The sequence below is a fragment of the Lampris incognitus genome, chromosome 3 (assembly GCF_029633865.1).
Source record: "Lampris incognitus isolate fLamInc1 chromosome 3, fLamInc1.hap2, whole genome shotgun sequence".
Taxonomy (NCBI): domain Eukaryota; kingdom Metazoa; phylum Chordata; class Actinopteri; order Lampriformes; family Lampridae; genus Lampris; species Lampris incognitus.
In genome coordinates this window covers 1,978,121-1,995,620 of record NC_079213.1, presented here as the reverse complement: position 1 = coordinate 1,995,620, position 17,500 = coordinate 1,978,121, and the positions used below count along the sequence as shown (strand labels likewise).

The 17,500-nt window shown below is 44.2% G+C and overlaps 1 protein-coding gene across 1 annotated transcript in view; it reads right to left on the bottom strand.

Annotated features, from left to right (window-relative positions):
* The window catches only part of LOC130109019 (bestrophin-3-like), a 51,285-nt gene that overhangs the window by 23,651 nt on the left and 10,134 nt on the right, over positions 1–17,500 (bottom strand). The window contains exon 6 of the mRNA XM_056275719.1: positions 8,954–9,108. Coding sequence (XP_056131694.1) covers positions 8,954–9,108 — 155 coding nt within the window. The remainder of the gene's footprint in view (positions 1–8,953; positions 9,109–17,500) is intronic.

Below are 17,500 nucleotides of genomic sequence, written 5' to 3'. Positions count from 1 at the left end.
CTTTTCCTTTGCCTTTGCCACCTCTCTCTTTGCTTTATGCTGCATCTCCTTGTACTCCTGTCTACTTTCTTCATCTCTCTTACTATCCCACTTCTTCTTTGCCAACCTTTTCCTCTGTATAATTTGCTGTACTTCCTCATTCCACCACCAAGTCTCCTTGTCTTCCTTCCTCTGTCCTGATGACACACCAAGTACCTTCCTAGCTGTCTCCCTCACTATTTCTGCAGTGGTTGTCCAGCCATCTGGCAACTCTTCACTACCACCCAGTGCCTGTGTTACCTCCTGCCTGAACTCCACACAATAGTCTTCCTTCTTCAACTTCCACCATTTGATCTTCGGCTGTGTCTTCACTCGCTTCCTCTTCTTGGTCTCCAAAGTCATCCTACAGACCACCATCCGATGCTGCCTAGCTACGTTCTCCCCTGTCACCACCTTGCAGTCTCCAATCCCTTTTAGATGGCGCCTTCTACATAAGATATAGTCCACCTGTGTGCACTTTCCTCCACTCTTGTACGTCACCCTGTGTTCCTCCCTCTTCTTGAAATATGTATTCACCACAGCCATTTCCATCCTTTTCGCAAAATCGACCACCATCTGTCCTTCCACATTTCTCTTCTTGACTCCATACTTTCCCATCACCTCCTCATCGCCTCTGTTCTCTTCACCAACATGCCCATTGAAGTCCACTCCAATCACCACTCTCTCCTCCTTGGGTACCCTCTCCACCATGTCGTCCAACTCACTCCAGAATTCTTCTTTTTCATCCATCTCACACCCAACTTGCGGGGCATATGTGCTGATAACATTCAGCAATACACCTTCGATTTCCAGCTTCATACTCATCACTCTGTCTGACACTCTCTTCACCTCCACCACACTCTTGACATACTCTTCCTTCAGAATTACCCCTACCCCATTACTCCTCCCATTCACACCATGGTAGAAGAGTTTGAACCCACCTCCGATACTCCTGGCCTTACTCCCCTTCCACCTGGTCTCTTGCACACACAGTATGCCTACCTTTCTTCTTTCCATCATGTCAGCCAGCTCTCTCCCTTTACCAGTCATAGTGCCAACATTCAAAGTTCCAACTCTCACCTCCACATGCCTACCCTTCCTCCTCTCTAGCTGCCTCTGGACATGCTTTCCTCCTCTCCTTCTCCTTCGCCCAACAGTAGCATAGTTTCCACCGACACCCTGCTGGTTAACAGTACCGGTGGCGGTCGTTGGTAACCCGGGCCTCGACCGATCCGGTATGTAAGTCTTATTTATGATCCGCATATTTGATTTGGCAAAGATTTTACGCCGGATGCCCTTCCTGACGCAACCCTCCCCATTTGTCCGGGCTTGGGACCGGCACTAAGGATGCACTGGCTTGTGCACCCTCAGTGGCTGAATTTTATTAAAAATAAAAACTGAAATATTGCATGTACATAAGTATTCACACCGTTTGCTATGACACTCAAAATTGAGCTCAGGTTCATCCTGTTTCCACTGATCATCCTTGAGATGTTTCTACATCTTGATTGGAGTCCACCTATAGTAAATTCAATGGATGGGACATGATTTGGAAAGGCACACACCTGTCTATATAAGGTCCCACTGTTGACAGTGCATGTCAGAGCAGAAACCAAGCCATGAAGTCAAAGGAATTGTCTGTGGACCTCCGAGACAGGATTGTATCGAGGCACAGATCTGGGGAAGGGTACAAAAACATGTCTACAGCTTTGAAGGTCCCGAAGAGCACAGTGGTCTCCATCATTCGTAAATGGAAGAAGTTTGGATCCACCAGGACTCTTCCTAGAGCTGGCCGCCCAGCCAAACTGAGCAATCGGGGGAGAAGGGCCTTGGTCAGGGAGGTGACCAAGAACCCGATGGTCACTCTGACAGAGCTCCAGCATTCCTCTGTGGAGATAGGAGAACCTTCCAGAAGGACAACCATCTCTGCAGCACTCCACCAATCAGGCCTTTATGGTAGAGTGGCCAGACGGAAGCCTCTGCTCAGTAAAAGACACATGACAGCCCGCTTGGAGTTTGCCAGAAAACACCTAAAGGACTCTCAGACCATGAGAAACAAGATTCTCTGGTCTGATGAAACCAAGATTGAACTCTTTGGCCTGAATGCCAAACGTCACGTCTGGAGGAAACCAGGCACCTCTCATCACCTTGCTAATACCATCCCTACAGTGAAGCATGGTGGCAGCAGCATCATGCTGTGGGGATGTTCTTCAGCGGCAGGAACTGGGAGACTAGTCAGGATCAAGGGAAAGATGAATGGAGCAAAGTACAGAGAGATCCTTGATGAAAACCTGCTCCAGAGCGCTCAGGACCTCAGACTGGGGTGAAGGTTTACCTTTTAACACGACAACGACCCTAAGCACACAGCCAAGACAACGAAGGAGTGGCTTCGGGACAAGTCTGTGGATGTCCTTGAGTGGCCCAGCCAGAGCCCAGACTTGAACCCCACTGAACATCTCTGCCGGTCAATCAAAGGTCAACGTGTGTGTGTGTGTGTGTGTGTGTGTGTGGGTGGGTGGTTGATTGGGTTTGTGTGTGTGTGTGTGTGTGTGTGTGTGTGTGTGTGTGTGTGTGTGCGTGCGTGTGTCTGTGGGTGGGTGGTTGGGTTTGTGTGTGTGTGTGTGTGTGTGTGTGTGTGTGTGTGTGTGTGTGTGGTTGGGTTTGTGTGTGTGTGTGTGTGTGTGTGTGTGTGTGTGTGTGTGTGTGTGTGTGTGTGTGTGTGTGTGGTTGGGTTTGTGTGTGTGTGTGGGTGGTTGGGTTTGTGTATGGGTGTGTGAGTGTGTGTGCACTGGCGTAACATATTTATTATGGGCCCTGGTGCAAGCAACCCTCGTAGACCCCCCCCCGTCTCTCTCTCACTCGCTCACACACACACACACACACACCACCACCACCACCATAGGTGGGTTTAGTAAGTAATTTTAGTAATTTATTTGTATAGCACCTTTCAGAGATATACAATCACAAAGTGCTTCACAGCATAAAATATAACAAATAAAATAGAAATATCAAAGTAACAGACACAGTTTACACAGATGGGTTATTGTAAAGGTCAGTACGTCAAAGATTGGCTACACTTCAGAACCACGGAGAGCGGACACACCACGGACAGAGTTGGGAAACCTAAACAGACGGTCTCTAAACCACATCAGTCGACAAGGCAATGAAACAAGTCCACAAAGCCACTAGGCTGTAATATAGGTAATAGCCTTGCCATTCGACAGTAACAGGGGAGCACACATCACACTCACAACCTGCTAGATTGCATGGTTTGGCACGCACGCAGCACACAGTGCAGCTTTCCTTTTTCTCCTTGCTCTCCTTCCTCTTGTTACATCCACTGTTATGTGTGTAACTCCAGCTTGCTAGCTTGGTTTTATTCTTCTAACGTTACTCAGGTAGGCTAGATAGGTAAATGATATTGATGATAAACAAGCTATCGTCACATGCTCAAAACACACACATAACATTGGACCAGGACAATGCATGCAGAAATATTGACGGGCCCCTCCTAGCGGCGGGCCCTGGTGCCACTGCACCGGCTGCACCACCTACATTTACGCCAGTGTGTGTGTGTGTGTGTGTGGGTGGTTTCAGTCCAGTGAGAAGGAGCAGACCTCTGGTCTCCTTTCACTCCTGGAGACGTTTTATTAATAACTTCATGAAGCTTTATATAAGTTTAACCAAAGACCAGAGGCCAACCTGTTCCCACTCCCACTGAGGAGCCCAACCTGTTCCCACTCCTACTGGGGAGCCCAACCTGTTCCCACTCCTACTGGGGAGCCCAACCTGTTCCCACTCCCACTGAGGAGCCCAACCTGTTCCCACTCCCACTGAGGAGACCAACCTGTTCCCACTCCCACTGGGGAACCCAACCTGTTCCCACTCCCACTGAGGAGCCCAACCTGTTCCCACTCCCACTGAGGAGACCAACCTGTTCCCACTCCCACTGAGGAGCCCAACCTGTTCCCACTCCCACTGAGGAGCCCAACTTGTTCCCACTCCCACTGAGGAGACCAACCTGTTCCCACTCCCACTGGGGAACCCAACCTGTTTCCACTCCCACTGAGGAACCCAACCTGTTCCCACTCCCACCGGGGAGAACAACTTGTTCCCACTCCCACTGGGGAGCCCAACCTGTTTCCACTCCCACTGAGGAGAACAACTTGTTCCCACTCCCACTGGGGAGCCCAACCTGTTCCCACTCCCACTGAGGAGCCCAACCTGTTCCCACTCCCACTGGGGAGCCCAACCTGTTCCCACTCCCACTGAGGAGCACAACCTGTTTCCACTCCCACTGGGGAGCCCAACCTGTTTCCACTCCCACTGAGGAGCCCAACCTGTTCCCACTCCCACTGGGGAGAACAACTTGTTCCCACTCCCACTGGGGAGCCCAACCTGTTCCCACTCCCACTGGGGAGAACAACTTGTTCCCACTCCCACTGAGGAGCCCAACCTGTTCCCACTCCCACTGGGGAGACCAACTTGTTCCCACTCCCACTGAGGAGAACAACTTGTTCCCACTCCCACTGGGGAGCCCAACCTGTTCCCACTCCCACTGAGGAGCCCAACCTGTTCCCACTCCCACTGGGGAGAACAACTTGTTCCCACTCCCACTGAGGAGCCCAACCTGTTCCCACTCCCACCGGGGAGAACAACTTGTTCCCACTCCCACTGGGGAGCCCAACCTGTTTCCACTCCCACTGAGGAGAACAACTTGTTCCCACTCCCACTGGGGAGCCCAACCTGTTCCCACTCCCACTGAGGAGCCCAACCTGTTCCCACTCCCACTGGGGAGCCCAACCTGTTCCCACTCCCACTGAGGAGCCCAACCTGTTTCCACTCCCACTGGGGAGCCCAACCTGTTTCCACTCCCACTGAGGAGCCCAACCTGTTCCCACTCCCACTGGAGAGAACAACTTGTTCCCACTCCCACTGGGGAGCCCAACCTGTTCCCACTCCCACTGGGGAGCCCAACCTGTTTCCACTCCCACTGGGGAGCCCAACCTGTTTCCACTCCCACTGAGGAGCCCAACCTGTTCCCACTCCCACTGGAGAGAACAACTTGTTCCCACTCCCACTGGGGAGCCCAACCTGTTCCCACTCCCACTGGGGAGAACAACTTGTTCATGTGTACAGTGGTCATGTGTACTGTGTTCATGTGTACAGTGGTCATGTGTACTGTGGTCATGTGTACTGTGGTCATGTGTACTGTGTTCATGTGTACAGTGGTCATGTGTACAGTGGTCATGTGTACTGTGTTCATGTGTACAGTGGTCATGTGTACTGTGTTCATGTGTACAGTGGTCATGTGTACAGTGGTCATGTGTACTGTGTTCATGTGTACAGTGGTCATGTGTACAGTGGTCATGTGTACTGTGTTCATGTGTACAGTGGTCATGTGTACTTTGGTCATGTGTACTGTGGTCATGTGTACTGTGTTCATGTGTACAGTGGTCATGTGTACTGTGTTCATGTGTACAGTGGTCATGTGTACTGTGTTCATGTGTACAGTGGTCATGTGTACAGTGGTCGTGTGTACTGTGTTCATGTGTACTGTGTTCATGTGTACAGTGGTCATGTGTACAGTGGTCATGTGTACTGTGTTCATGTGTACAGTGGTCATGTGTACTTTGGTCATGTGTACTGTGGTCATGTGTACTGTCCACAGAGAGTTGGGGAATAGTTACAATCACAGCATTGTACGATGGTGACAGATGTACTGTTAGCCCCCCCCCCCCCCCTCCCGGTTCAGGGATGGTCGTTCCCTCTTTACAAAGATGGCCTCTTGGACTCCCTATTCAATCCAGCGTTCCTCCCAGCGTTCCCCCCAGCGTTCCTCCCTATCAAGGATGTGCACATCCTCGTCCTTGGCCACTGGCCTGTAGATGGCGTCGTGTAGACACACATCGATATGTGATTGCAACGTTCCCAAATCCTTTGTGAATAGGACACGTGACCACCGCAACTCTGGTTAATGGCCACGCCCATATCTGCATATGAAACTGGTCGTTGGTTTTGGTCGTTATGTCACTGTATTGTTTATAAGGGTGGGGACACCTGCAGTCACTGTACTGTTTATAAGGGTGGGGACACCTGCAGTCACTGTATTGTTTATAAGGGTGGGGGTACCTGCAGTCACTGTACTGTTTATAAGGGTGGGGACACCTGCAGTCACTGTACTGTTTATAAGGGTGGGGACACCTGCAGTCACTGTACTGTTTATAAGGGTGGGGACACCTGCAGTCACTGTACTGTTTATAAGGGTGGGGACACCTGCAGTCACTGTACTGTTTATAAGGGTGGGGGTACCTGCAGTCACTGTATTGTTTATAAGGGTGGGGACACCTGCAGCCACTGTATTGTTTATAAGGGTGGGGACACCTGCAGTCACTGTACTGTTTATAAGGGTGGGGACACCTGCAGTCACTGTATTGTTTATAAGGGTGGGGACACCTGCAGTCACTGTACTGTTTATAAGGGTGGGGACACCTGCAGTCACTGTATTGTTTATAAGGGTGGGGACACCTGCAGTCACTGTATTGTTTATAAGGGTGGGGACACCTGCAGTCACTGTATTGTTTATAAGGGTGGGGACACCTGCAGTCACTGTACTGTTTATAAGGGTGGGACACCTGCAGCCACTGTACTGTTTATAAGGGTGGGGGTACCTGCAGTCACTGTACTGTTTATAAGGGTGGGGACACCTGCAGTCACTGTATTGTTTATAAGGGTGGGGACACCTGCAGCCACTGTATTGTTTATAAGGGTGGGGACACCTGCAGCCACTGTATTGTTTATAAGGGTGGGGACACCTGCAGCCACTGTATTGTTTATAAGGGTGGGGACACCTGCAGCCACTGTATTGTTTATAAGGGTGGGGACACCTGCAGCCACTGTATTGTTTATAAGGGTGGGGACACCTGCAGCCACTGTATTGTTTATAAGGGTGGGGACACCTGCAGCCACTGTATTGTTTATAAGGGTGGGGACACCTGCAGCCACAGTGTTGTTTATAAGGGTGGGGGTACGGGCAGTCACTGTATTGTTTATAAGGGTGGGGACACCTGCAGTCACTGTACTGTTTATAAGGGTGGGGACACCTGCAGCCACTGTATTGTTTATAAGGGTGGGGGTACGGGCAGTCAGTTGAGACTGAAGAGGTCCCTTAGATCAGTGTTTCCCAACCCAGTCCTCAAGGACCCCCTATCCTGCACATTTTCTTTGCAACCCTGAATAGCTACCTGTTTGTAGTTATTCAGCCAATCAGCAATGAATTATGCCAGAGTTTGCACACCTTGCATAATGAAGTGCTGTGAGATGATTGGTTGTAATAGAGTAATAGCTACTGTAATTGTGATTGTAATAGTGTAGTAGCTACATTGATTGTGGGTGTAATAAAGTAGTAGCTACAGTAATTGCGGTTGTAATAGAGTAATAGCGACAGTAATTGTGGGTGTAATAAAGTAGTAGCTACAGTGATTGTGGTTGTAATAGAGTAATAGCTACAGTGATTGTGGCTGTAATAGAGTAATAGCTACAGTAATTGTGGTTGTAATAGAGTAATAGCTACAGTGATTGTGGTTGTAATAACTACAGTAATTGTGGTTGTAATATAGTAATAGCTACAGTAATTTTTGTTGAAATAGAGTAATAGCCACAGTAGTTGTAGTTGTAATTGAGTAATAGCTACAGTAATTGTGGTTGTAATAGAGTAATAGCTACAGTAATTTTGGTTGAAATAGAGTAATAGCTACAGTAATTGCGGTTGTAATAGAGTAATAGCTACTGTGATTGTGGTTATAATAGAGTAATAGCTACTGTGATTGTGGTTGTAATAGAGTAATAGCGACAGTGATTGTGGTTGTAATAGAGTAATAGCTACAGTGATTGTGGTTGTAATAAGTACAGTAATTTTGGTTGTAATACGAGTAATAGCTACAGTAATTGCGGTTGTAATAGAGTAATAGCGACAGTAATTGTGGGTGTAATAAAGTAGTAGCTACAGTGATTGTGGTTGTAATAGAGTAATAGCGACAGTGATTGTGGTTGTAATAGAGTAATAGCAACAGTGATTGTGGTTGTAATAGAGTAATAGCTACAGTGATTGTGGCTGTAATAGAGTAATAGCTACAGTAATTGTGGTTGTAATAGAGTAATAGCTACAGTGATTGTGGTTGTAATAACTACAGTAATTGTGGTTGTAATATAGTAATAGCTACAGTAATTTTTGTTGAAATAGAGTAATAGCCACAGTAGTTGTAGTTGTAATTGAGTAATAGCTACAGTAATTGTGGTTGTAATAGCTACAGTAATTTTGGTTGTAATAGAGTAATAGCTACAGTAATTGTGGTTGTAATAGAGTAATAGCTACAGTAATTTTGGTTGAAATAGAGTAATAGCTACAGTAATTGTGGTTGTAATAGCTACAGTAATTGCGGTTGTAATAGAGTAATAGCTACTGTGATTGTGGTTATAATAGAGTAATAGCTACTGTGATTGTGGTTGTAATAGAGTAATAGCGACAGTGATTGTGGTTGTAATAGAGTAATAGCTACAGTGATTGTGGTTGTAATAAGTACAGTAATTTTGGTTGTAATACGAGTAATAGCTACAGTAATTGCGGTTGTAATAGAGTAATAGCTACTGTGATTGTGGTTGTAGTAGAGTAATAGCTACTGTGATTGTGGTTGTAATAGAGTAATAGCTACAGTGATTGTGGTTGTAATAGAGTAATAGCTACAGTAGTTGTGGTTGTAATAGAGTAATAGCTACAGTAGTTGTGGTTGTAATAGAGTAATAGCTACAGTGATTGTGGTTGTAATAGAGTAATAGTTACAGTAGTTGTGGTTGTAATAGAGTAATAGCTACAGTAATTGTGGTTGTAATAGAGTAATAGCTACAGTAATTGTGATTGTAATAGAGTAATAATTACAGTGAGGATGGTCTGCAGGTCCACGCTGTCCTGGATCAAACCTTCCTTCCTGGCTTTAGCGGCCAGGTTGGTGAACCAGACCACCGGGATCCAGTACTTCAAATGAGGAGAACGGACACTCTCAAACAACTTCCTCTCCTCTGGAGTCATGAAACCTGAACACACATACACACACACACACACACACACACACACACACACACACACACACAAATACATAAACACTCATACACACACTCATACACACACAAATACACTAACACTCACACACAAATACACAAACACCCATGCACACACACACACACAAATACACTAACGCTCATACACACAAATACACAAACACACACACACAAATACACAAATACTTACACAAATACACAAATACTCACAGACACAAATACACACACACTCATACACACAACACACAAATACACAAACACACACACACAAATACACAAATACTCACAGACACAAATACGCACACACTCATACACACAACACGCAAATACACAAACACTCATACACACAAATACACAAAGCGTAAATAGACACATTTCATTTATTCATAAAGACAAGCTGAGCTGAGATTCACTGAAAAGAAAGGAAGAAAAGGACAGATGACAGAAAGAAAAGGACAGATGATAGAAAGAAAAGGACAGATGATAGAAAGAAAAGGACAGATGACAGAAAGAAAAGGACAGATGATAGAAAGAAAAGGACAGATGATAGAAAGAAAAGGACAGATGACAGAAAGAAAAGGACAGATGATAGGAAAAAAAGGACAGATGACAGAAAGAAAAGGACAGATGATAGAAAAAAAAGGACAGATGACGGAAAGAAAAGGACAGATGATAGAAAGAAAAGGACAGATGACAGAAAGAAAAGGACAGATGACAGAAAGAAAAGGACAGATGATAGAAAGAAAAGGACAGATGACAGAAAGAAAAGGACAGATGATAGAAAGAAAAGGACAGATGACAGAAAGAAAAGGACAGATGATAGAAAGAAAAGGACAGATGATAGAAAGAAAAGGACAGATGACAGAAAGAAAAGGACAGATGACAGAAAGAAAAGGACAGATGACAGAAAGAAAAGGACAGATGATAGAAAGAAAAGGACAGATGACAGAAAGAAAAGGACAGATGACAGAAAGAAAAGGACAGATGATAGAAAGAAAAGGACAGATGATAGAAAGAAAAGGACAGATGACAGAAAGAAAAGGACAGATGATAGAAAGAAAAGGACAGATGACGGAAAGAAAAGGACAGATGATAGAAAAAAAAGGACAGATGACGGAAAGAAAAGGACAGATGATAGAAAGAAAAGGACAGATGACAGAAAGAAAAGGACAGATGACAGAAAGAAAAGGACAGATGACAGAAAGAAAAGGACAGATGACAGAAAGAAAAGGACAGATGACAGAAAGAAAAGGACAGATGACAGAAAGAAAAGGACAGATGACGGAAAGAAAAGGACAGATGACAGAAAGAAAAGGACAGATGACAGAAAGAAAAGGACAGATGACGGAAAGAAAAGGACAGATGACGGAAAGAAAAGGACAGATGACGGAAAGAAAAGGACAGATGACGGAAAGAAAAGGACAGATGACAGAAAGAAAAGGACAGATGACAGAAAGAAAAGGACAGATGACGGAAAGAAAAGGACAGATGATGGAAAGAAAAGGACAGATGACGGAAAGAAAAGGACAGATGACGGAAAGAAAAGGACAGATGACGGAAAGAAAAGGACAGATGACGGAAAGAAAAGGACAGATGACGGAAAGAAAAGGACAGATGACGGAAAGAAAAGGACAGATGACGGAAAGAAAAGGACAGATGACCGAAAGAAAAGGACAGATGACAGAAAGAAAAGGACAGATGACAGAAAGAAAAGGACAGATGATAGAAAGAAAAGGACAGATGACAGAAAGAAAAGAACAGATGACGGAAAGAAAAGGACAGATGACAGAAAGAAAAGGACAGATGATAGAAAGAAAAGGACAGATGACAGAAAGAAAAGGACAGATGACTGAAAGAAAAGGACAGATGACGGAAAGAAAAGGACAGATGACAGAAAGAAAAGGACAGATGACAGAAAGAAAAGGACAGATGATAGAAAGAAAAGGACAGATGACAGAAAGAAAAGGACAGATGATAGAAAGAAAAGGACAGATGACAGAAAGAAAAGGACAGATGACAGAAAGAAAAGGACAGATGATAGAAAGAAAAGGACAGATGACAGAAAGAAAAGGACAGATGATAGAAAGAAAAGGACAGATGACAGAAAGAAAAGGACAGACGACAGAAAGAAAAGGACAGATGACGGAAAGAAAAGGACAGATGACAGAAAGAAAAGGACAGATGACAGAAAGAAAAGGACAGATGACAGGAAGAAAAGGACAGATGACAGGAAGAAAAGGACAGATGATAGAAAGAAAAGGACAGATGACAGAAAGAAAAGGACAGATGATAGAAAGAAAAGGACAGATGACAGAAAGAAAAGGACAGATGATAGAAAGAAAAGGACAGATGACAGAAAGAAAAGGACAGATGACAGAAAGAAAAGGACAGATGATAGAAAGAAAAGGACAGATGACAGAAAGAAAAGGACAGATGACAGAAAGAAAAGGACAGATGACAGAAAGAAAAGGACAGATGACAGAAAGAAAAGGACAGATGACGGAAAGAAAAGGACAGATGATAGAAAGAAAAGGACAGATGACAGAAAGAAAAGGACAGATGACAGAAAGAAAAGGACAGATGACAGAAAGAAAAGGACAGATGATAGAAAGAAAAGGACAGATGACAGAAAGAAAAGGACAGATGATAGAAAGAAAAGGACAGATGACAGAAAGAAAAGGACAGATGATAGAAAGAAAAGGACAGATGACAGAAAGAAAAGGACAGATGACAGAAAGAAAAGGACAGATGACAGAAAGAAAAGGACAGATGACGGAAAGAAAAGGACAGATGACAGAAAGAAAGAAAGAAAGAAAGCAACACAGAGCATTCTGACTTTTAACAGGTTGTTAACAAGTTGTTAACAGATTGTTGACAGATTGTCGACATGTTATTAACAGGTTGTTGACAGGTTGTTAACAGGTTGTTGACAAGTTGTTAACAGGTTGCTGACAGGTTATCGACAGGCTGTTGACAGGTTGTTAACAGGTTGTTGACAGGTTGTTAACAGGTTATCGACAGGTTGTTAACAGGTTGTTGACAGGTTGTTGACAGGTTGCTGACAGGTTGTTGACAAGTTGTTAACAGGTTGCTGACAGGTTGTTGACAGGTTATCGACAGGTTGTTGACAGGTTATTAACAGGTTGTTGACAGATTGTCGACATGTTATTAACAGATTGTTGACAGGTTATTAACAGGTTGTTGACATGTTGTTAACAGTTTGTTGACAGGTTGTTGACAAGTTGTTAACAGGTTGTTGACAGGTTGTTGACAGGTTGTTAACAGGTTATCGACAGGTTGTTAACAGGTTGTGTACAGGTTGTTGACAGGTTATCGACAGGTTGTTAACAGGTTGTTGACAGGTTATTAACAGGTTGTTGACAGATTGTCGACATGTTATTAACAGATTGTTGACAGGTTATTAACAGGTTGTTGACATGTTGTTAACAGTTTGTTGACAGGTTGTTGACAGGTTGTTGACAAGTTGTTAACAGGTTGCTGACAGGTTGTTGACAGGTTGTTAACAGGTTGTTGACAGATTGTCGACATGTTATTAACAGATTGTTGACAGGTTATTAACAGGTTGTTGACATGTTGTTAACAGTTTGTTGACAGGTTGTTGACAAGTTGTTAACAGGTTGTTGACAGGTTGTTGACAGGTTGTTAACAGGTTATCGACAGGTTGTTAACAGGTTGCTGACAGGTTGTTGACAGGTTATCGACAGGTTGTTAACAGGTTGTTGACAGGTTATTAACAGGTTGTTGACAGATTGTCGACATGTTATTAACAGATTGTTGACAGGTTATTAACAGGTTGTTGACATGTTGTTAACAGTTTGTTGACAGGTTGTTGACAGGTTGTTGACAAGTTGTTAACAGGTTGCTGACAGGTTGTTGACAGGTTGTTAACAGGTTATCGACAGGTTGTTAACAGGTTGTGTACAGGTTGTTAACAGTTTGTTGACACGTTAACAGGTTTTTAACAGGTTTTTAACAGGTTGTGTACAGTTTGTTGACAGGTTGTTAACAGGTTGTCGACAGGTTGTTAACAGGTTGTGTACAGGTTGTTAACAGTTTGTTGACACGTTAACAGGTTATTAACAGGTTTTTAACAGGTTGTGTACAGTTTGTTGACAGGTTGTTGACAGGTTGTTAACAGGTTGTTAACAGGTTGTTGACAGGTTGTTAACAGGTTATCGACAGGTTGTTAACAGGTTGTGTACAGGTTGTTAACAGTTTGTTGACACGTTAACAGGTTATTAACAGGTTTTTAACAGGTTGTGTACAGTTTGTTGACAGGTTGTTGACAGGTTGTTAACAGGTTGCTGACAGGTTGTTGACAGGTTGTTGACAGGTTGTTAACAGATTGTTGACAGGTTATTAACAGATTGTCGACATGTTATTAACAGATTGTTGACAGGTTATTAACAGGTTGTTGACATGTTGGTAACAGTTTGTTGACAGGTTGTTGACAAGTTGTTAACAGGTTGCTGACAGGTTGTTGACAGGTTGTTAACAGGTTATCGACAGGTTGTTAACAGGTTGTTAACAGTTTGTTGACACGTTAACAGGTTTTTAACAGGTTTTTAACAGGTTGTGTACAGTTTGTTGACAGGTTGTTGACAGGTTGTTAACAGGTTGTTGACAGGTTGTTAACAGATTGTCGACATGTTATTAACAGATTGTTGACAGGTTATTAACAGGTTGTTGACATGTTGTTAACAGTTTGTTGACAGGTTGTTGACAAGTTGTTAACAGGTTGTTGACAGGTTGTTGACAGGTTGTTAACAGGTTATCGACAGGTTGTTAACAGGTTGCTGACAGGTTGTTGACAGGTTATCGACAGGTTGTTAACAGGTTGTTGACAGGTTATTAACAGGTTGTTGACAGATTGTCGACATGTTATTAACAGATTGTTGACAGGTTATTAACAGGTTGTTGACATGTTGTTAACAGTTTGTTGACAGGTTGTTGACAGGTTGTTGACAAGTTGTTAACAGGTTGCTGACAGGTTGTTGACAGGTTGTTAACAGGTTATCGACAGGTTGTTAACAGGTTGTGTACAGGTTGTTAACAGTTTGTTGACACGTTAACAGGTTTTTAACAGGTTTTTAACAGGTTGTGTACAGTTTGTTGACAGGTTGTTAACAGGTTGTAGACAGGTTGTTAACAGGTTGTGTACAGGTTGTTAACAGTTTGTTGACACGTTAACAGGTTATTAACAGGTTTTTAACAGGTTGTGTACAGTTTGTTGACAGGTTGTTGACAGGTTGTTAACAGGTTGTTAACAGGTTGTTGACAGGTTGTTAACAGGTTATCGACAGGTTGTTAACAGGTTGTGTACAGGTTGTTAACAGTTTGTTGACACGTTAACAGGTTATTAACAGGTTTTTAACAGGTTGTGTACAGTTTGTTGACAGGTTGTTGACAGGTTGTTAACAGGTTGTTGACAGGTTGTTAACAGGTTATTGACAGGTTGTTAACAGGTTGTGTACAGGTTGTTAACAGTTTGTTGACACGTTAACAGGTTATTAACAGGTTTTTAACAGGTTGTGTACAGTTTGTTGACAGGTTGTTGACAGGTTGTTAACAGGTTGTTAACAGGTTGTTGACAGGTTGTTAACAGGTTATCGACAGGTTGTTAACAGGTTGTGTACAGGTTGTTAACAGTTTGTTGACACGTTAACAGGTTATTAACAGGTTTTTAACAGGTTGTGTACAGTTTGTTGACAGGTTGTTGACAGGTTGTTAACAGGTTGCTGACAGGTTGTTGACAGGTTGTTGACAGGTTGTTAACAGATTGTTGACAGGTTATTAACAGATTGTCGACATGTTATTAACAGATTGTTGACAGGTTATTAACAGGTTGTTGACATGTTGGTAACAGTTTGTTGACAGGTTGTTGACAAGTTGTTAACAGGTTGCTGACAGGTTGTTGACAGGTTGTTAACAGGTTATCGACAGGTTGTTAACAGGTTGTTAACAGTTTGTTGACACGTTAACAGGTTTTTAACAGGTTTTTAACAGGTTGTGTACAGTTTGTTGACAGGTTGTTGACAGGTTGTTAACAGGTTGTTGACAGGTTGTTAACAGATTGTCGACATGTTATTAACAGATTGTTGACAGGTTATTAACAGGTTGTTGACATGTTGTTAACAGTTTGTTGACAGGTTGTTGACAAGTTGTTAACAGGTTGCTGACAGGTTGTTGACAGGTTGTTGACAGGTTGTTGACAGGTTATCGACAGGTTGTTAACAGGTTGTGTACAGGTTGTTAACAGTTTGTTGACACGTTAACAGGTTTTTAACAGGTTGTTAACAGGTTGTTGACAAGTTGTTAACAGGTTATTGACAGGTTGTTAACAGGTTGTGTACAGGTTGTTAACAGTTTGTTGACACGTTAACAGGTTTTTAACAGGTTTTTAACAGGTTGTGTACAGTTTGTTGACAGGTTGTTGACAGGTTGTTAACAGGTTGTTAACAGGTTGCTGACAGGTTGTTGACAGGTTGTTGACAGGTTGTTAACAAGGGTTAGGGTTAGGTTTTTTTGTTATTGCGTCACAGTACAAAATATTCTCTGGAATTGTATGTAACACTTGTGTCGCCATCTCACACTGGACCAGATCTAGGCTCTTACGGAGTGGCTGAGCAACAAAATGGCAGACCAGAGACTGGGGTAACAAAATGAAAGAGCTGTCAATTTAATGACAAAAATATCGTAAATTCACAGCTATGTGTTACACATTCATACATTTGGATATACTGAAATCCCTGGTTTGAATCCCTTTTTAATTGCAATTAGGTTGTTTTAGGTTCAGGTTTCTAATTAGTTTAGTCAGTTATCTATTTTATATTTTCCAATTAAGATGAGACCGGTCTATATTTTTCCTAGGATAACAGTCTGTTTTATCAAGCTAGACCCATCTTGTGTCAGTTATTTTATCCTTACGAGTTAACTCATAACCAGGTGGTTATGAGTTAGGATATGGAACCTCAATGCCTCAGCAAGACAGCACTGTTCCAGTTCCACACCAAAACCAAGAGAACGATGACAACACCCCCCTCCAGAGTAACGTCCCTACACACCAGCCAGTAAAAGTGGAACTTAGAACAGATCGGACCTATCCTGCTGAAGAGAGACAGGATGATGGTTGGATCAGGGCAGTTAATGTAAACCAACCCGAAAGAGGGCTAAGAATGGTGTGGAGCACTGCTAGGGATTAACAGAGGCCATGGAGAGTGCACTCTTTGGGAGACTTGGCGGGTTCCCCAGGATATCTGTCAGAGATTTTTGGAGGCCGGTAGAGCCGGGTGATCGGTTGATGGAGGTTCTTTCTGCCAAAGCTGGAGGAGATCTACCAGGCCTCGCCTTTCCGGATACCTCATGCGGTGTCAACCCCATCGCACAAAAATTACCTTGCAGCCTACAGGAGAAATGGATGGGTGGAGACGCCGGATACGGACAATGGAGCAGAGTGCCAATTCCACCATTCTCCTTTTTTGTGGGCTTAGTCTGCTGCCAGGCAATGACTGGGAATGGCCCTAGCTTTGACATCGCCATGTTCAGCGCTGTCCTGTCTGGCTCGGAGAAACCTGTCCTCCAGCATGGCAATCAGAGAACATCTATTTCAGTCCATGAAGCTAAGGCGTCTTCCCCCTCCAATGCTGAGAGGACCCAAGGTGAGACTGAGGAGCCTGGCGGGCAATGCCCCATGCATGGGAGGCCTCGCCCTCTCCGGGGATGTCACAGTTTCAGAGAGAAATCTCTTCAAGATTGAGGAGCCTTCCTTGGGATGGGTGAGATCTGTTGCTGTTGTTGCACATTGGCATCGCATCTTGCCAGACACTGCAAGGCAGGTGTCAAATGCCCAGAGTGGGGGAGTGAAGGTCACAACATAGCCTTACATCTTGGACCTCCACCCTGGATCATAAAGAGCACAGACCCTGCCATAGAGCATGGCAGGGAGGATGGGGGTACCCCTGCTGATGTTTCGGCCCTGTGGACCAGCATCTGTGGCGGAGGCCTTGGTGATAAGTCTTGCTCTGGGATCTGTCTTGTTGGGGTCTTCCAGTCGGGTCGTCCAGACAGAGCGGTGGGGCTGTGCGCGATCCTTGACAACCAGGGTGGCAGGTTGCTGGCTCGCCCAGGGCTTTTTGATCTTTTTGGGGTGGAGGGCTCCAGCTCTGGGAACATGTGCAGGAGTTGTGGAGATGGCTGGAGGATGAGCAGGTGGAGACTGTCAAGCCCTGTTCTCCAAGGGCTAAGTAAATGGTTGTTATCTATAGATACCAGGCGGGGAGTGTTCTGTCCCCATCAGGACATTATTTTCTTTTAGTTTGGTTTAGCTCCTCCTGCTGGCAGTTCCTTG